This window comes from Struthio camelus, chromosome 3 (assembly GCF_040807025.1).
Source record: "Struthio camelus isolate bStrCam1 chromosome 3, bStrCam1.hap1, whole genome shotgun sequence".
Taxonomy (NCBI): domain Eukaryota; kingdom Metazoa; phylum Chordata; class Aves; order Struthioniformes; family Struthionidae; genus Struthio; species Struthio camelus.
Window position 1 is genome coordinate 133,675,742 of NC_090944.1, and position 21,842 is coordinate 133,697,583.

General features: G+C 37.7%; 1 protein-coding gene across 6 annotated transcripts in view; it reads right to left on the reverse strand.

The window, feature by feature from the left end:
* The window catches only part of CCDC85A (coiled-coil domain containing 85A), a 104,908-nt gene that overhangs the window by 76,588 nt on the left and 6,478 nt on the right, over positions 1 to 21,842 (reverse strand). Inside the window, exon 3 of one of the 6 annotated variants that reach the window (XM_068940398.1) lies at positions 12,247 to 12,320. The exons of 4 other annotated variants lie outside the window; for them this stretch is intronic. In XM_068940398.1, coding sequence (XP_068796499.1) covers positions 12,283 to 12,320 — 38 coding nt within the window. In that variant the 3' untranslated portion in view covers positions 12,247 to 12,282. Of the gene's footprint in view, positions 1 to 10,521; positions 12,321 to 21,842 lie in introns of those variants that run through there. One more of the 6 variants, XM_068940397.1, reaches the window with a different exon arrangement.

The following is a 21,842-nucleotide window of genomic DNA, read 5'->3' on the forward strand; positions in this document are numbered from 1 at the left end:
ATTTGACTTATCTTTTTGAAACATCAGTTTAGAATTTTCTACACATAAGCGCACATCATACTTTTGTGCAAAACTCTAGGTATCTATAATATATGGAAGGAAGGGGACGGGGGAGACTATAGCCCACATCTATATATTTTCCTGAAGAAGCATATATCACTGTGCTGAAGTCTGAAACATAAAAATCCTCTCTGATAAACATTTTTACTCTTCACCAAATATTTGGCAGCGTGACCACAGTCCTCAGGCACTTGCACTGTTTTACTCTCCAATCTCTCCAAGACAAACGATCTGCTCTCTTAAACTTTTTTTTTTTTTTAAACACAGAAAGGGAATTTCATGTTAATTTTGTCTAGTTCAAAAATGTTTCTCGGCTCAGTGATCTTCCAGGAAAGTTTTCACTCCCACAATACCTTTGGTTCATATTAAATTCATCAGAATTAACATTTAGACAAACTGAAAGACTAAAGGTAATCAAAACTACACTTAGAAAGAGTCATAATGCTAAAGGCCGTGGATTTCAAGCTACTCAAGAAAGCTTTCTAATTCACAGCCTTTGTAAGATTATTTAGTTAGTTTCTTGATAATCTTCAAAGTAAACAAAAAAAATACTCAAAATGAATTACCAAAAAGCCTCAAACTGTTTTCTGAATTGTAGGAAATTGTTCTTCAGATCTTAGCTAAACGATAAAAATTTACTCAGTAGTGAATTACTAAGACACAGCTTGGAATAAGAAGTATTCATTATTTTTAATAAGTTTATTGTTGATGCTGTATTTTCTTTATGAAAATATGCTAATGTGGGAGGATATTTCTACAATAGATAAAAAAATGCACACAAAAACAAACCCATTCTTTGTAAGCATTTTCTTTCTTCTCATTGGCCTACTGTCACTGAAATTTGTGATCCAGGCAGGTGTTGTATCACAGCACTACTCACTACACTAAGACTGCCTTTACTATCCAAGCATCTCCCTCCATTCATTTTTCATTTTCTCAGATTATGTAGTCCAGTAATTCCTCATGTCAAGTACAAGCCAAAAGACATTATTTTGCAGAGGTTTATTAGAAGTTGCTCAGTCATTATGGTGATGCCAGTCTATTGGGGAAAACAGTTAAGATTTTTTTTCAGATTTTTCATATTCTAACCTGTTCATTTACGTACAGTCTCGTTTGCAGGATTCTTTTTATATAAGAATTATGAATTACATAATGCTTTCAGTGAGGCATGGGAAAGGAAGATTACTCACATTAAAAACAGAAGAAACTTGCAGAAATCGTTATTCGGACTTCTGCTAAGGATCATTTCCCCTCCTGCTTCCTCCTTGCTCCACAAGTGCTGGAAAGGTAATGAAATATTGACTTACACCAGCAACAAACTGCTGCCTACCAGGTACTGCTTTGAACCCTTTAGCTTGAAAACAAAGACAACATGCCCCTCACTATCTGCTTCTCTACCAGAAGCCAGTAAACAGGTAATTTCATTTCACTCCTTCCTGCATGTGTGGATTCAAAGTCTAGATAATGTGAATAAGACTGTAAAGATGGGACAATTCTTACTTCTTCCTGCTCCATAAGACCTTTAGCTGAAGCACAGAGCAAGCTAGAATCCATCCTTTCGGAGTATATTCACATTGTCCATCTTTGACTAACTTAGGTGCCTAAATTAGGTGCTTATATTTCCCAAAGTTACTAAAGCCTGCAGAAAATCTCATACCCCACCCTGGACATTGTGAATACCTTGTAATGTGTAATATACTTATGAGCACCTTAATCTCATGCTGATTTTCTACACTTTTCTGGCTCTCAACAAATCCTTTGCTACCACTTTCAGTCATGAGTTAACTTTCCAGCACCTGAAATACAGGCTCCAAAATCTAAACACTATGAAACAACCTTAGAGTAACGTCCCGTGATAAGATTGCCCACTGCTGCCAGCGTGTTCACTTCAGAAAGCTTCAGTTCTTCCTCCCTCTTTCCAAACATCTTACAGGATTGAAGTTTCTGAAAAGTTACAGATGTGAATAGCAAGCAGTGCTCCCCACCCCCAACTCTATTTCTGGATATGATTATCCAAAGAACTGCAAGCCCATCTATATGAAACGATGGCTGAAAAAAAAGAAAAAGAGAGGTGAGAAGAGCTTAGTATTTTTGTTCTAGCTAGCGCTCATTGTTCTGTTTCTAAAACACTAACCTCTTTCTCTTAGCAATAACCACCTTTCCTTTTTTCAACTTGTGATGATTTCAGCAGTTTTTCCACTACTTGGAAAAAAGTGTTAATATAGCTGGTTACAATCCTGCAAAAATTCCTCCTCCGCAACAGGAGGAGGAAGCCACATTGAGATGCTGTTAAGTACTGTGTCCCCTTTCTAACCGGAATTAACCTTTGAATTTGCTATTTATCACTACAAGAGAAAAGAATAAAAAGAGAAAAGCAAATCCCTAGTTCAACTGATAACTCCAGGGACCAGAATCTGAGCAAGTAATGCACAAACAGTTTCACTGAGGCCCATATAAAAACTTGGAGATTTGACTAGTGGCAAACATATCAGGATTCTGCTGTAAGATATTAGAAGTTTAAAGTGATAGCTATATGGTAGTTTAACTATTCTATAACTATATGATAATCAAGGGATGCATGATATACCTTAGTAACCAAAATTCATTCATTGGTTTTAATTTAATTAATTTGATAGGCCTACTCATCTGTCATATCTATTATCATGGTATTTGAGCAGTTGACTGAACATTTATTGGATTTAAAATGAAGCAACAAGAGGTTCCCTAAATTCATAACCGCTACCACGTAAGGAGACACAATGTGAATCATTAGATTCTTCCCTCATTCAGATAATCTGCCTGATTTTTTTTTTTTCCCTGAGTGCTAAAGCATAGGCACATTTAGGAAACACTCCTGAGTTCTTCATACCAGCAAACAATGAGTGTATATTAGCCAGACCGCTCATCAGAACAGCTGCTAGACACGGCATAATAAGATGAACCAGGAGGAACTCCTACATCCCTGCAAACCTCAGTATTGGCTAGGGTGAAAGTCAGTCTTCATGGGAGCAGGGATAGCGCTGTTGAAACCAGAAGAATCACGTCAGATCTGGATATGACCCCAAGTTTACCTAATGAGATGTATTACACAAATGTATCAGTCATATACACTAAACTTTTTCCAATACATAAGAGATATTAAACCTATTTAATTCTACACTGCACTCAATGTATAAAAGATGATGAAATAAACTGAAATAGAAAACATGAAAGAAAACTTAAGTCCTGCATGAAAGGCAGCAATCATAGGATAATGTGTTTTATAAGGGCAGACAGTACTCTCACAGCTGGCTTTGCGTTGCCTAACAAAACTTGTAAAGTAGTTCTAGTAAACATTTTCTACGACTTTGATCTACAAGAGGTTTGTTTTGCAATGTCCAAAGCACAGTTTCCAAACCCAATTTTAATTAAAGTTTACTTACCAACATGGTCTGAACTTCAGGTCTGTAGCAAATTCCCTGCATCATGTGATTTCTTGTAGTGACAAGTTTAATGAAAAATACTTTGCACAACTTTGCCCTTTAAAACAAGGCCAAGTCCTCAAATTAAAAAAAATGCTGCATTTGTACTTAAAATAAGGAACATAGACAAACTTGCAGAAGTCAATAGGATCACTTTAGTACATTATGTTAGAGCTGTTTATAAATGACCATAATTTAGAGCCAACAGTGTAAAGCTACGCACATCATAACTGCAACAAGACCGACAGAGAGAGACAGAAAAGGAGGACTGCAACCCAATACATCTGTTAAGCCATTTTTTATTGTAGAGTAACGTGTGCTGTCCCTAGCCTCAGAGATCACTCTGATCATGCTTACGCACACATCACTATGCTCTTAAGGAGCTCTACAATGCTGAAAGAACAATGCTGTGAGAGCCATCTAGATCTTCCACTGAAAACCTTCATTATATCCTTATGTACTGCTGGACTTGATCTCTTTTGCCATATTGCTAAATCTGTCCAATTTTGCTTGACTTTCTGTCTAGGAATATACAAGAAAATACCTCCAAAAAAATAGACATGCAATTTAGTTGCCAAGCAAGAACTCATGAAAATTCCCTCTTCTCATGTGCAAGATATTTCTTGGCTGAATCTGCAGTTAAATCCAACAGCGTTAGTGTAATGCATTTTGCACCTTAAAGAGAGGGCTGACAAACTAATTTGAAGAATTTATTGCTGTAGCAATAGATCACAAAAAAAGAAGAAACTTACTTAGCAAAACTGAGAATCCAAATAATCCCTCACTTCTATTCTACTTGAAGTGAGTCTAAACTGTGCATACAGAATGTAGCAAGAGCCTACCCCTGCCCCATATAGCTGATACAGGTACTAACAATGTAAAGTTTTATCTTGTGTGAGACATTTAGTTGCTCTTCTAGTGTAACAGTTATTTCAAGAACAATAAAAAAACCAAAGGATACACGGTAATGGGTTTCACAGGCCCCAAAGATTAATCTAGTGAAAAAAAAACACAAAACATTCTGCTTTCTTCCTTTCTCTTTAAACCTGAAAGCTCAGATTCAGTAGCAGAGCTTATCAGCTAACACAGACTTCCCACAGATGTGACAGCAACTGTTTGAAAAAATTAAATATTTTATAGTGAAAGACTTCTGTCTTCCAATATGCAAAGGAGGAGGGTTTTGTGTTGTTTTTCTTTTTATTTATTTCAGAAAGCTCTGCTAGAGGAGTGGAGGATATATACAAAGAAACTGACATTTCTGCATTGTCAGTTGCTAAGATTGAGTGCAGCTTAAGTTGCCAGCAGAGGTAGCAGCATCCATTCCTCCATTCTCAATCAAAGATAAAACTTACAATAGAGACCTCAAGTGCTTGAGAGGCCAAATGCCACATAGGGTTAAGAAGATGCTACAAAAGTGTCCTGACTGCCCACTACAAGCCAGTCAGAATCAGTACTACCATGAGGCTAGCCACCCTACTGGCAGATGCTGTAATACATCTCCTATTTTTTGTCTGATAATGAAAAGGGGGAAGGGTGGGGCGGGGGGAAGATATCAGTCTGATATCTGCAACTGACAAAAAACCGTAGATACAATAACAAAGAAATCTTTAACTATCAATCCTGTTGAAAGCAGAGGGTGGAAGAGTAGAACTTCTTGAAAGACAAGTTTAGATTTCCTTCATATCAGAACATTGTGGGCAAAAAGAGATCGCTATCAGCTTCCTCCAGAATAAATTTCTAAGGCCCAGCCCATTTTATTTTCATGGCACCACGCAAAAACTACTGCTTCTGAAAGGCTGTGAATATGGTGGGAACCTGTAAGTGTATAAAGCCTGTCACCTGCATAAATAAATGCAGTATCAAACCCTAAACAGTCTTGTTGGCAAGATCAGTATCCCCAGTGCACCACAGTGAGTCATTTTGTTTTCAAAAGTAGTAATATTAGAGCACACATCTGTGCACATGTGCATTTCTATAGTACAGTACACAAGTGCCTAAAACAGGCAAGCAGTCATTTATTCTAAGTAGCACTAACAGGAGTTTCACATGTTGGTTTAATACTACTCATGCATATTCCTAAAAGACAGGCTAAAACTCTTTACTGAACATTAATGCACAGGCTTAAGGCTTCAGGCACTAAGGAAAATATTTTCTGGGAGGCTGTCTTTCAAAACCTGCCCCATTCAATCTTTATGTGCACTCAAGCTGCAGGCTCCTCTGTAACACAGCTACTGGGTAGTGACAGGGCAGCACAAGGCCCTGTCATCAGTCTTTTACTACTCCTATGCCCTAGAGCATTTCCTCAACTGGCAGATAATACGGGTAACGCTTATCACACGCCCATATCTTGTTACCTTATATTACTTCAAGACAACCACATTAATCAGCATCCTTGCTTTCCCACTGCTGTGGAAGAGGAATAGCTTTAGGTCTATACCATTCCTTGAGAAAAATATTTTTGCCCCCCTTTAAAGAGGAAGTTAATGTTTAATACCAACTTTTGCTAATCATGTCTCACATTGGACAATGGTTTAGCAATGTGCAAAAGTACTCTGGTCCTTCTATTCCTCTAAAAGAACAAATATAAACTGTTTCAGCTATGCCAAGGTCTTCAGTCTCAAAAACGTTTTCAGTTTTCCTTCACGGTATATGGATTAACGTGTTATGTTGCATTCTTTGTTAAATGACAGTTTTTGCATGTTCCAGAATAAACAGTAGTAAATATATTTGCTGACCTTTTAAGGTTGTCAAATACCAAAACTCCTTGCTGTGTTCACTGCAAAATAAGTAACTAATATTAAGTATGCATGTGTGTGTATATATATCCACAGGCACACATACATTCTATCTTTCTTTTTGAACGTATCAATTAAAATTATACAGCATGCAACATAGAAGTGTCTGAAAGATCCTGATTAATTTAATTTTCGCAGGGTTTTCAAATGCAATCCAATTGCAAAGGAGAATTGAGAAGCCCAAGATACTAAAGACAAGTAAGTAACTAGAATGAATCCTTAATTGCTTGTAATCAAAACTTTTAGTGACTGCCTGCTGAACTGAAATTGCACAACATAAGGCTTGAAAGGAGGGAGAAAGAGTAAAGGAAAAGAGGAACCATCACCCCAAATAAACTCCATTTACAGTTGTCTGGAGAGATTCTCTCTGAAGGAGGCCGAGTGGCGTATGCACTGCTTGCTGTTCTTCCTAAGAATGGCTGGTCTCTGCATATAGTCTCCAGCTCCTAGGGCAGGAAAAAAGACCATAACACTTGCCTTTCTCAGCTCTTTATGACTAACATATCCAGTATCTTTTCCCTGAACACTAGAAAACTACTCCTCAGCAACTTTCTGGAAGAACAAAGAAAGAACAGACATCAAAAGAGATTTCCTTCCCCAACTCCTCCAGCTATCTGAAGAAGCTTCCTCATCTTCAACATCCCTTCTTCTCAAGACAAGTTAAATGAGGTCTTATCGCTTCAGGTGATCTCCTTTACTGCGAAAAATTGACAACGGCCTGGATATGACCCAGCAGTAAGGTTTCTGCAGCTGCAGTGCGATACGAGATTTTTGTGGGATCCAGAAGAAAGAAAGCAAGCAACAATTGTGCTAGTTACTGTAATGCACACCTAGGAGGGGTTCTCCTTCACTTACATCCTGTTGCTAGAGCTATTCAACACAGCCAGGCCACGTTTCGCTACCACTAACTTCAACAGCATTTTGATTCTCCGACCAGACTGATTTTAAAAGTCTCTAGAGCGTGAGTGATTCCATCTGCATCTGGGTTTGGCAGACCTCTTTATTCAGAGGCAACCTGCTCCTCAAGCTGGGATGCCAAGCATGCATCAAGACAGGAAATTCACTAGTCAAAGGTTCTACAGTATTCTGACATTAATCTCAATATTGCTTGTCCTTTGCTGACACCGACTCCACTGTCGCATTAGCACAGATCTGTTTCTCCATGCCTGATCATTCTCTTCCTCTTGCCCTATATTGAGGACCATCTCCCTGACACTTCCAGCTCCGGGGCATGCTGATAACTCAAACATCAAATGGCTCAGGCAGCAGAAGCACTATCACTTGGAAAATGTATTCAGTAGGCTGAACACAAAACATGAAAAGCAATCCATTACCCATGTGAGTATTCTGGATAATATATTAGAGGAGTTCATTTTTTACTGACCACCAGTGATATCCCATGAGTTCAGCTTAAAAATAAAATGGCTGTGATTGCACCTTGATATTTTGACCCTTTCAAAATATCTGAGAAGTGTTTTGATGAAATAATTTGTTTATGCTGTTATCACTGCATTATATTTCTTAGTAGGCTCTTTAAAGTTCTAACTGCTTACTGTTCATTTTCCTCATTCGGATTTACTGTTTAATTTCTTGACCTATAACCAGTAAAAGTTTAAAATGATAAAAATGCAATAATACCATGCCGTCGTTATAAAGTTAGTTAGATATATCAGGAATGTTTTTACAGGACAAAATTATATGGCTCTGCAGAAAATTTTACAAGCCAAGATATTTAGACATGTGCCACATCAGAAGTAGCACCGTATGTTCTCATGCTTCAGCATGAAACACAAAATGCCCATAAAATAAAAAGTATTGAAGTTTTTCCCAAAAGTTACTGCCCTGAGGTCTTAAAAATACACACTTGTTTCAAATATCAAATAATCAGATCAATCTAATTAAGAATAGATAATTAAAAGACTAATAGGTCACTATATCATGCTCAGGACACACAGCCTGAAGTTCGCTCTAGTTTATAACTAGGATTAAAATAGTAACAGTATCCACATCTCTAATCTCAGGACAATTTTGAGATGTTACATTGCACTCGGACCATATTTCATGATAAAAAGTACCACTAAAAACAACACTTAATACGGCAGGAAACCGCTGTGATTACAGTAACTTTCTATTCTCATGAAAAAAATGCTTACCTTAGTACTGTCATCACTTATCACAGAAGTGAAATGTTTAGACTGACATTTTTGAATGTAGTAGCCTGATTCTCCAGTGAGTATACATTACAGTAGAGCTTTGAAAGTCTTGGACTGGATTATGATAGGTGCTATTCATAAACTTTTTTAGAAATGACGGAGTTTCCAAGTCCAAGTAACCTTCATCTTTTACCCAGTCTTCTCTCAAACACAGCCACTGTTTCGCATGAGTTTAAACATTTCAGACTGCAGTACTTGATAGATAACAGCAGCAACCATCCACCTGCTAGAAATAAGTCTACTACAGGGGAAAAAAAAAAAAAAAAAAAAAGAACAATCAATTGGCCCCCCCCAAAAAAAATCTCAAAATACACTATTTCACCAAGATTCAATCTTCCCTATCTGCCAAGTCACACAGATGTTGACACAGTGGAATGCATCATGGAGATTTACATCGGCTAAGTACTACTTCCCCTGCTCCCTGGCACATTTGCAAGATGGCACAATATCAATTGACACTAAGGGTTAAACGACCATCCCGCCACAACATTGTGTTCCGATTTCAATTTATTTATTTAAAGATGATCTTTCTTCTTCCATATTTATTCTATGAAAGATAAGAAACCTGAAAGCTCCAGCAAAGAGCCAACTGCACTCCAGATTCACATCAGCATCTTGATTTATCAAATGAAGACAATTACAGCTACGTAACTATTTCACAACAACAAAAATGGGCCACCAGAAGCACAACTGAAATACAGCTTCCTTTGCAAAAGCTGTCATAGCACTTCATTTTTACTCAAGAGTTTGGATTTATTGTGAACTTTTATTTTTTTTTTTAAATCTGTAAAGCAAGTAGTTAAGCACCCCATATGTGGAAAAGGTACATTAACATATTCTAATGTCTGTTGCATGAAAACTAAATATATAAATAAAAATAGCTTTGTTCCTCACTGGCCCGGTTAGCATAATTCAGGAAGGAAGGAAATAGTTTGCCTTAAAAAGTTGATTTTGAGAGGAAACACATTGAAAATGTTTGTATCAAGCTAATCGTTCATAAACATGTTTTCTAGACATGTTAGTAGCCTCTCTCCAGTTTTCACTCCACACTCCAAACACAGATTTCTATAGAAGAGAAGCTGTTAGAAGAGTCATGCGATGCAAAAAAAAACCCAGCAGCCTAAAACTCAGGAGACCTAGATTTAAGGCCTAATTGGTGGTTGATTAATCCTATTTTGTTATTTGTTTTGCTCAGTGTTCTTCAAGTACAACATGAAGTTCACAGAACTTGCTTCCTTAGGAAACTGTTTTGAAATCTACCGATAAAAAGTTCTAAATAATAACCAGGCACTACTAGCAAGTGTAATAATTAAATCACATTAACACTTCATGCACAGTTCTTCACAAGCATTAAGTCCTCCATTTTGCAAAAACATTTTTTCTGACTTTATGCAACCAATAGCTTGGTTGCAAGCAAGAGGAGCATTCACATAGGTAGGTCTATCCAAGTTCCACGCATTGATGCTATCCTGGTCAGCACAGAGATTTTCAGGGCTAAAAGGGCCATGAGCTACTCCAACTCCAACTAAAAAGCCAAGGCTTTATAGTCGGAGCTTCTTTCTCCCCTAACAAACAAGCACTGGGACATGCAACATTGATTGGTAAGTCCCTGCAGGATCAGGGCTAAGGCTGTAGAGATAAGAGGACCTTCTGATCGCTTTTCACAGCAATCAAGGGACCACAGGAAGACAGCAGTGTCTTGCACTCCCTTCAGGTCCCCTGGCTGGTACCACAGTCCACATCTCTGTGATCCGCAGACTTCTTTGGGCTTTTGAGAAGCTGACTGGACCACTGAAAGGCAGAAGCAAGCTTGTCCAGCAAGAACCAGAGCAAGACTTTCACATCCAGAAATGTAACAGATCGGGCCTAGAGAACAAACATATTGCAAATGCCATTTTCCAGTAGATGCACTAACATGATTAGTCTGATGACCAATATATTAGAGATTTTTCAGTCTCTCCTTTTGCCACATTGTCCATGAACTCAGCAAGATTTAAACATAGCACAGACAAAAAATCGTTACCACAAAACATTTATTTTGCTGGCTTTCAGATCTGGTATATATTCGGTTTGGTTATTTAGGGTTAGGGTTGGAGGTCTCTTTAGTTTTCCACACAATACACTTCCAGATTCTTCATTAGGTTTCTAGAGCAATAAAGACACTGTCCCTCAGAGAGCCTTTCCCAGTTTGTTTTACCACATAGAACGGGACACAAATTTAGTACTTAGCACTGTATAAATAGTCACGCTACCCAGATGAGTAAGTCAATTGGTCACTTTACTCATCATCTAGCTAGCATGACTAAATACCTGAGCTCAAGAGATACAGCTGAGAACCTCAGTACTACACTGATGAGCAAAAACACACAGCAGATGCACTGAGCCTCGGTGTTTTGAATTAAGATGTTCCTGGTTCCCTCAGCAACAGCAATAACTAATGTTTGCACTCTCTGTATTTGTTATCTGTATTTTTCACATTCTAGACAGTGAAAACTCCACCACTTTCATTTTCTATTACAGATCTCTTCTGACCAGTTTCAAGATCCTGTGACTTCCTTCCATCATGATGTGTTTGTGGGCAACACTCTAAGAACAAATCAAATAAAATTTAGAAGAGTTTTGGGGTTATTAAAAGAAATTAATTAAAAATGTTAAGTTTGAGAGCCAATGTTACCTGACTGCATTTCTTCAGTCAAAACCTTGTCTTCCTATAACAGAGGAAATGAATACCCCAAATCTCACAATAAGGGGAGAACTGACACATAGGACTCATAACTATCATCAACTTACTGAAAGATAAATCTGCTAATTGCACCTTTATCAAACACAGAACAGATATAACCAAGATTTGCTACATTACAACTACAGAACCTTTCACATTGATGAATTCAACAAATATTTTGTTCTCAAAGAGTAATTTCATATTCAAACATCCTCATTTCAAATGTACCTCCATTTTCCATACAGATATCAGAATCATCTCTGTCATCTGTGTTAGTTAAAATATATATAAAAATAAAAACACCATCAGGCAATAGAGCTGGGATAGAACGTGTTGCCCAGGAAACTGACTCCCAGCTTCAGCGCCTACAGCACACATTTCCAGGTGGCAGTTGATATGCGCTGACTTATCTGTTGCATGCAATACTCTGTTTAATTTGGGTTGTTGTAGAGTTATCATGAAAGAGGGTAAACCAAGTCCCTTTTTAGGCTTTCACAAGTATCTTTTCAGTACTCCATGGGTCTGTAACTACATATAACTGCAACAGCACGATCAATACAAGGAGTTCTCACTATCTAATTCATTCTCGACAAAACAAGGATGACTTGAGGTTTTATCACTTGAGGTGATAAAACTGAGGTTCAAGCTTCCAAAATAGTCTCATCAGTCATTTTTCATGCTGTCAGGCAACCCAGCAATTCATTTTTATCAGACTGAGTACAAATTTTCAGCACATTTTAGTCTAAAAAGATATCTTTCCATTTTACTGCTTTTACATGGAAGGTAAAATGTCAGTACAGACACCTAAATACTGAAGTCAGAGTTAGGTTTAATATGCTCAAGATGCTTTTTGTCCTCCTAACTCTCCAAATTATTCACATGTGCTCTGGCAGCAAGCAGTCCACATGTAGCATTCAGTATTATTGATTGGAGCGTAGATCAGGTGTCAAGTTCCAACAACAAGGAATAAATCAAAAAGTTCTTAGCACGTGTACCTGGAGAAGACTGATTCTGGTATCTTCTGCGTTTATTTAAGACTGCAGAGCCTTTGGTCTTGGAGGCTGGAGATCTGGTTAGGAGAAAAGAGTTGTTGGAATGCTTCGCTTTTATGTTATCTTTACGGACTACATAATCTTTACTGCAGTATCTGTAATGATACCGCAAAAGTCTAAAATTCAAAATCTAATTTCAGGTTACAAAAATCTTAAAATAGATACAAGCAAGCAAGAGAAACTACAGTAACAGGCAAGTGTTGTCTATCAGACTGCTGCAAGAACAAGGATATCTTGCTCTCGTCTGGGCATTCAACTTTAGGGCAAGGAGGTACTCAAGAAGGTACTCAAAGAGGAATGAAATGCTCAAATACTTTAAAGGACTAAGCCAATGTGCGTGTTTAACCTTTAAGCATTCATTTGAATGCATTTGGTATATTGTTTTATTCAGCTGCCTTCAAAGAAGTTCTTTTCTCTCTCACAGACAAACAAATTGTATTCAAGAGATCCATCTTCAGGCCACTGATAATGTTCTCAGACCACATAAACTGTAAGATGGATATTTTGATGTTACGATTCATCCGCTGTAAAACTAAAACAGACTCAAAACCAACAGGGGATGTGGGTCACCAATCAATGCTTTCTCCTCAGATTTATCTGAACTTAGCATAAATACAAGCAACATACTGATGAATAAACCCTGTAACCTTTGCAAAAAGGCATGTATACTTTTTTGAATCCAAGCTGCAAATATATATTCCAAAGCAAGTGTTGATCAAGCCAACTTTTTAAAATCCACAGGAAATTAAACAGATGCACTTAAAGGAAACAATGAGCTTTGATGCCAAACATTTGAAAGAGATACCTCACTACTTATCAAATAGAAGTTTGATATTGCAGGTTCTGTCTCATTAGAACCTTAAACAATATCACAAAATCTCTGGAATATTTAAGTAACTTTGATGAAGTACCAAAATAGAGAACTTAAAAAGATGTTCAATGCTTTTGTTTATCACAGGGCTCACTGATTATAGCTGAGAGATAATATATCTCTTACTCTTGACAGTGTTTGAACAGCTCTGTGTTGGATTAGTCTAAATAACCACTTAAAATTATGATATGGATTTTTACAGGTCAGCATTACAAATATTATCATCTTCCTCCTTCATGGCTCTGTCACCTCACACAATATGTATAATCATCTAGTGCAAAGTTCACACAAATCATGTACAAGAAAAATACAGGGTCAAAGATTTGCTTGCTGAAGTACACAGGTGCAAAAAATTGCTAGATCCCTCCCCTCCCTGAACAATGTATAGGGACTAGTGCAAATAAACCAGAAGTTTTGTAACAAAACTGACAAGCTGAACTAAGATTATTTACTATTCACAGTCAGGCCTCACAGTTCTGTTTATCCTTCAAGATAGCCTAGCTCAAGATGGCATCTTTCGCATTTGCAATTAATATATTTGCAGCTTGTTTCGTGGTGTGGACCACATGGTCAAGGGCAGATCTCAAACCATGATTCTGTTTCTCTTCTAAGGATTTTAGAGAACCAAAAGCATTTAAAGAAAATTCACAAAGATCACAAGTGATCATATTTCAAAAGGAGGACCTGAGACAGAACAAAGTGTGTGGGGGGGGGGGAAATAAGGTTTTTCTTGCTTGTTTATTCAGATGTGCTTTTAGATTTCTTGATTGTAAATGCTGCACACGTTACAAAACGTGCTTAATTCATGTATATGAACACTACTAAAACCCTTCACAATACTTCAGGTTTGCAATAAAGGTGAAGGTCATTAAATCCTTGAGGAATATTACAAACTACTGCTGGAGAAAAGTATGGAAAAAATTGCATCCATATACAGAGGAATACCAAAGAACCACCTTACAGCAATGACAACTTGCTAGACTGGATCAGGCAATTGATCCAATCTTTTATCCCTTTTTCTATAGCAACCAGTACCAGCTGCTTTAGGTAGAGGCACACAAAACCTCTTGCCATAAACAGCAATGGAATAACATGCCAGAGTGAAATTCATTCTGGTTTCCATTAGTTAGATGACAATTTATGCCTTAGAACAAAAGAATCAGATCTCTCTTCCAAAGCATGGAGGATCTCCATGTTTTCACACTTCTTTGAATGCTACTGAATGAAAGACAATATGTATGATGCTTCGGACCTTGACAGCTGTTGGGCTCAGTGTCATTTCACAGCAATGACAATCTGGCTAAATGTGCTCATGTTGCTTAAGAGTTCAGTTGCGATAGAGCATCCTATTAAAATACTCCTCCAAATTCCATGGTAGAGTGTTCTATCACTTTTTCTTTGGTAAGACTAAACATTCTCATTTTCTTCAGATCGAGAAGTGGACAAAGTGACTCTTCTACAGCTTCAAGTATGAGGTTGCAGTAAAACCTACAGTAGTAAAACAAGCAATGTGTTATTCAGGTTTAACCTTTTTGCAAGAACAGATGTGTTATATTAAAGATGGACTTCTTTCTGCATGAAGCAGCAAAATTCAAGGCTCAGTGTTTCGGTCCTAGCTAATTTGCTCAACGGACCCCATCCTTTAACTATTCAAGAAGCACATGCAGGCAAGATTCATATCAAGATCATTACTTGAACACAATTCTAAGCATCCTCTCAGTAACTCTGTGTATTTGACAATGAGACCTAAGATAAGTTGTGCTTCAGTTCACTAACTGAGACATGACTTACTAGCTCAGAAACCAATGTGCTTTCATTGCTAGAGTCATTTTAAGTACAGAAAGCTTTATTGCACCTCATTAAATACCATTAACAAACAAAGTAGGTTCTTTAGATGTTAAGAGGTGCTACAGGAGAGTGAGGCATTCCAAATTATAGGGTAAGTACAGCATTTTCAGCACCACTGTACACTGACTGCTTTGCTCCTCACTAGGTATTATCAACCCATTCAACTCCCTGTACAACTTGCAGCCCCTCATCACTTTTCTAACAAAGTGAAGAAAAAACTCAAAAAAAAGGAAAAGTTCCATTAATGGATAGAGCCAGAAAGACAGGGCATCCTTTAATTAACCTGCACAGTACACCCTGCAAGGCTGAAGTGCTTAAACAAGCAGCACTTACCAAGAACCACAAAAATATGTTAACTCTGCATTAAAATTGCCAGAGTTCAGAGAATTTGACAATTTAATCACTGTAATATTTGTAAAAACATTTTACTATAATAATATCACAACCTAGTAACTCAAAGCTTTTCAAAAGGCTATGCTGCATGATAGCCCCTCCTGAGGTTAAAGGTACTCTCCCCAAGCAAAGATTCCAACTAGGCTTTAATGTAAGGACTTCGCATTCTGGCGGAAAAGTAGTCCGCCTATATGTTTCAGACAGTCTGCACTAACTGACTCAGAGGTAAAGGCAAATATCTTACAACTTGACCTAATTACCATCAAAACAAATGAGCTTTTGTATTATTTTCAGTACATGACGAAGCAACCTCCTACTCACTGCTCAAAAAATATATTGTTTTTAAAACACACATCTAAATAAACCAAAAAAAAACCCCACAGTGCATCAGATGCAACCCACATAGAGCACTAGTAAAGTCAGGGGATCCACATAAACGCTGGCTTGCAGTGTGTTTGTCAAGACTCTGTCAATACTGGCACAGTGATTTACTATGTTAGCCTTTCACCTGTGGAGCTCTGCGTTCGAATGTCAGTGAAGTCCTAACAGACACTCAAAACAAGAGACATGGCCATAAATCTCAAATTAATCGGCCAGCTGGCATAGCTGCTAACCTCCACTTTGTATTGGTTAAGCGTCTGGAAGATAAGGGCTCTACTCACAGGTCTGAAGTGAGGGTTACTGATGGGATTGCATCAATGCTTCTGTGTAACTGCAATATGCCTGGCTCTGGCCATACAGTGGGGAAAATGAGTAACTGATTCAGCCAGACCAGCCATCAAAGATGAATTAAAACTAAAAATATTTTTTTAAACTGTTCCAAATAACTTGCCTGAAGTAGAGGTATCTCTCATTCCCTCTACATGAGTCCCATTCACCAAACAATTTTTTTTTAAACTCTTATGGCCTTTACACTGAAAGATATTTGTATTCAAAGAATAGTAACACATTGAGGTGCTATTCAAAAATGGATAAAATCTTCACTTCTGTAGCTTCTGAAATTTGTTTCCTATATCCTTTGAAATATTGCCTTTTTAATGCTGAGTGCCTCTTTGAGAGCCAATTAATCAGAAGGAAACTAGATTCTCAGAATAATTTTCATCTTCAGTAAAACTGCCTATCCTGTCCAGCCTTGAACCTGTCTAGTTCTGCTGTGCTTACCTTTGCAAGAATTGAAAACAGTACCTCAAGAAGTAACAAGCGACAGCTTTTACCCATATTCACCATCATTTCCCTCCTGCCTTATTAAGGCACACAATCATCTCAGGCTAGCTAAAGACCCGGCTCCAAAAGAAGTGATATATTATCTTTAAATCATCACCAATATGCCATATATCTAGCAACTCCTTCCCTGCTCTGGCACTCATAGTGAAAGGGTCACTGCCTGTATCAAGGAAATACTGAATTTGCATGAAGTCCTGACAGCCAAAATAAAGACATCTGTGTGGCAGAATAAGCACTCTAAAGGGCAAAGTAAGGAAGTAGAGAAAATAGATGAGAAGGCAGCTCTGTACAGGTAAATCCTAGGCAGGCTTATCCTCATTTTTGTAAGTGCCTAACACCGTTCATGTTTTCCATCTATGATTCAATAAAACCTCCAGATCCGTATCTGCAGAATGGTTACCCTAACCAAACAGTCCCCAACCTGTAATGGAGCAATAACTAACCTAAATGTAGGATTTAGCATTCATCCTTATTACATTCCATTGTGTTTAAGACTCATTGTCAAGCTGCTATCATCCAAACCACTTTCAGACCTTCCCACAAGAGTGGCATCTTAAATTTTACCAAGTATACACTCCATTCCTTTAGCAAGTTTCAAAAGAAAACAGTGAAGAACGACAGATGCCTGCAAATGCTCACTTCTGATATAACCTTCCTGGAAAGGCATGAAGCACAATTACTGAGAAGATCCATCTCTATACGCATTTTCCAAACTGCTGCGGACCTACCTTATAGGAGTTTAATGTAAGCCACACTTTCCTAGCTTGCTAGAAGAATATCATCAGGTCAGATAGTGTCAAAACCCTTCCTAGTTCAAGATTGCTACACTTACTATCCCCTTCCCTCACCAATGCCTGTTACTTCAACATAGAGACAAGATTGTTTTTGTAAAATTATTCTTTAACAAGTTTACCCCAATTTACTTCCTCATTGCCATCTAATAATTTAAAAACTGTTCCAGTATTTTTCAATATATTATTATTATTAAATCAACAGTTCTACAGTTTTCTTGTTATTCTTTTTCCCCTCAAGATAGAAAAGAGAAACTATAAAGAAAACTGAAGTTTTAGGAAAACTAGTAAAGATTTCAAAGAAGATATATTAACTGCTCTCAAACTGTTTCAGAACGGTTTCCTTAGGGAATTTACTACAAGCTTTATCAGGTCTAGTTAGGGAAAAAAATTAATCGTTTTCCTCCTCTTTCCTTTCCTTTTTTCATCTGAGGCCTTACTAGACTGGTTTGAGCCATGTGATCACAGTTCACAAAGAACTAAGATTGAATCAAAAAATCACATCAACGAAAGCTTTGGCATCACTTGCTGATGGTGTTAAGTAGAAGAGCAGCTGCCAATGCTTTTGTCTTTCAAGTCCTTTGTTAGTTGTACTTTCCAACATCCTTTCTCATGTGCTTCTACAGTACCCAAGTGTAGAAATAGTGTTGTGCCTACATTTTCATTCATTTGGTTTCTTGCAAGTATGGTTTCAAAAACACTTCGGCTTGCATTCTTCTTTTACATTCAGAGTAACTGGATGTCACTCCTACTTTATGTGAACTTCATTGTTGACTTCCTAATCATTGAGGAGCTCACAATCTGAATGGACTGGTCTTTAACAATACCAGCTACTCTTCTTCCCTATCATCCCATTAAATTGGGGGGGGGGGGGGGTTGTTTGGTAGGTTTTTGTTTGTTTGTTTAAGATCAACACAGTAGTTAAGAAAATCCCACCCAGAATGCTCTCCACTGACAACAAGTCTTCAGTCGAAGACACCTGTTACTCATTTACTGCTTGTAATGCCCACCCTAAAAGTATTAGCAAAACAAAGTGGTATGTAAGGCTTCAGCTAAGCATTCAACACTGCTAAACATTCAGCAGTCTTCACCAGGCACTCCAGAAATACTACCACAGAACCTTAAAGTCCACACAGTGTCACATATCATGCGTGGCTGTGGTTTATTTGTAGTCCTGTAAGGGAGATGATTGTTAAGCTGAATCATTCCTACACATTCCCACTTTAATGTGTAGTGCAACCTCCTATCTTGCATCAAAGAGCTACAGATGGAAGTATATCTCTACAGCCAGCACTGGTTGACTCCCACTCTGATCATCAACTGAACTTTTCCGTAATCAGAGTGCTGGAACATTCAGCCAGCTGTTTTAAACTAGACAAGCTTCCTGTTTAAAGACAGATAGTCTTCCCATTAAGATTTGAATATTTTTACTAGAAAGACGATACAGCACATACTAAAACATCTAAAGCAGAACTATTTTTGCTAGTGAAGTTAAAGAAATGTAAACGCAAAGTTCTCCCAAAAGCCCTCAGACATGAGTTTCTAGCAGTTTCATAGCTTTCATATTATAAGCTATGTTTTAGCTTAGCAAGTTGCCCCACAAAAGTGAGTTTGTTCATAAATACAGCACACTCTAATCACATATATATTCACATATCAGGCCTCAGTTCTCTTGCAGTCTGTAACATCTAAAACAGATTTATGAGTCTGATGTAAATGCTATGGAATTCAATGGAAAGATTCTCACTGACATAAAAGTTTGAGAGCTCTACGCTTCAAATAAACCCATGAAATAAATAACAGATTAATTCATATTGACAAGTAGAGATTCTATCAATCCTGTAGCCTTTGTTTATAGGGCAGATTACTCTTAAGAGTAAATAATTCTGTATGAGACTCTAAATGTCAGATGCACATTGGGTGCCACCAGGAAAGCTCAATTTACACAGAGCATTGTACACTGCTACGAATACCAAGTGAATTATTTCCATTTCAATTATATGAAAAGTAACATGTAAGCAAGCCTACATAGAAACATGACATCGTTTCACTATGAGCAGCAAGATATGAGCTATTTCCACTGAAATTAACTCAGTAACATTATTAGTGGTTTTTCCTCTCTGAATTCACATTGCCGTTTCCTCTTTCCACTCAAAGCAGTACGTTCTTATTTTATTTCCTTATAAGAAGCAACACATTGATGGCAGATTTTTTTTTTTTTTTCAAAATTTAAGCTAAGTCTCCATTTAAGCCAAAAAATGCTTTTGCTCAAGAAAGACAGCATTGCATTTGTTCTGTACATGAGTCCTCACACCTCAAGGAACGCATATAGTGTTAGTCAGCAGTTTTATTTCTATTCATTAATAACCTCAGCAGGAAGCAAAAAGCACATCTGAAAGCCTTCTGATATTTCCCTTTCACACAAAAGTCAAAGCCCAGAGTAAAACAAAAGACTTCTAAAACAGAAAATCTACAATAAACTGCTTAGAATAAAAAACCCATTTGGACTGCAAATCCTGAGCATATACTAATTTATATTTTTGCATCCACATATTTCTGCCAGAGTTAAAGACTGTCATATATTATTCTAGACTGCATAAGTGTTCACTGTAAAATGTTTTTACCGTTGCTATTTTCTATCTAATTTCAGTAACCTTTCTATCCCAAACAGCCCTGTGCTCATTAACCAGAACATTTTAAGAGTGATCACAGCAAAAGATCATTAACTGCTACAGCACAACTTGTATTTGGTTAGAGCCTTTAAAATGTGTTTTCAACTAACAAACATCAAGCCAAATGCAGCTTTCAAATTCCACTTCTGTGACTCCAAAGGTTGAGGGTACCCATTTCAGAAAAACGTGTAGGAGAAACACCGAGAGGAAGCCATTATCTTTCCTCCCATCCTCCTTTAGAAAAAGAATCTTACTGCTGAAAGCTGAAGTTTCATACAAGGGAAAAAAAAAAGAAGGGGGAAAAAAAAAAAGAAGGATCAAACCTTTCCCATTAGAAAGTGAAAACAATTACGAACAAATTTCCTCCTTCAACTGTGCCTATGGACCACAGGCAACTTTAGACTAAGGATGACTTCTCACATACCTCATGGGAGCTTAAAAGATGCACGAGGCCCAAACAATTAAAGCACATACCATATCCTGCAATGCAGACAGTAGCTACACATATTTCTGATACCATTAAAATATTACATTGCAACACCTTTAAATTTAGCTTAAAGGTTTAACTAAAGCCTGCAGAGATTCCATCTCCATTCCCTGTATATTTACATACAAAATTTTCATATAGATAACTGCATATTACTGAATATATTGCTTCTCAGTGGTCATGCAAGTGCTAACAAGACCAGAACTCAGAGTAAATAGGAGCTACTAGCTATGGATGGAAACTTATTTCAACAGAAATAGCTGGGCTGTTTGCAAACATGCTTTCCAAGCGGGAAGAACAATTTCAGGCAGACAGTATAGTACTTCTCAGAATAAGGTTTGAGAGGAGCAGGTATTCCTCTGTATCAAACGCGATTCAGAGCCCATATAAGGCAACGGAGGCCACTGCATCTCCTCCGAAAGGGAGATGGGCCAGGCCTCTACTGAGCCTGCTAAGCTGCAATTACATAATTAAAAAAATATTATTCTACAGAAGAGTCCAAAGATGTTATTCTTCATCATTTATCAACACAAAAGTTTCATTCTTGCTGGTCAAACAAACGGCAGTAACAGAAGTACTGCAGTAACATTGGAAACGCCCTGCAAAATGATCAAACAGATGTCCAGTCAGATGCCTACTTGCCGAACATATTCTGAATTTTAAGTAAGCCAGGTTTTCAAGACCATGCTATAATAGACTTACTATATGATTTTTGGGATAAGAATCAAAAAATTCAGATGAGCAATGATGCTGTTAAGGCCAGGTTTCCATGCCACTTTCTTACCTCCGTTTGCACAATTTCAGCATTTCTCTCTGCAGATGCAAAGTCTGGATTTTTGTTACAAGCTCAAAGCACAGCTCCCAGTCTGTACTCAGTTGGCAGACTCACGTATACAGGAACACACAAAACACGCAAATTTAGATTTACAGATTACATTCACAGCGATAACAAGTTATTTTGGTCAGCACTTTTATCACTTTTGTGCAACTGTTGTTCCCCAAAAGTTTGCAGCAGCCCAGGGAGGAAGGAGGGCGGGAGGAGAGCAGGAGTTGAGCCCAGCTTTGAAGACAAAGTATTTTCCTAAACTTGAAGGCCTATTCCTTACAGTAAAGCTGTCGAGCTTTTAGTATTTGACCAAAATGAGCCAAAAGTCAGACTAAAGTCAGAAGTAAACTCACAGCTAACGTCTCCTTCATGCTTGCATCAAATCATGTAAACGTAAGAGGGGCTTGACAACTTATTGGTGTGCAAA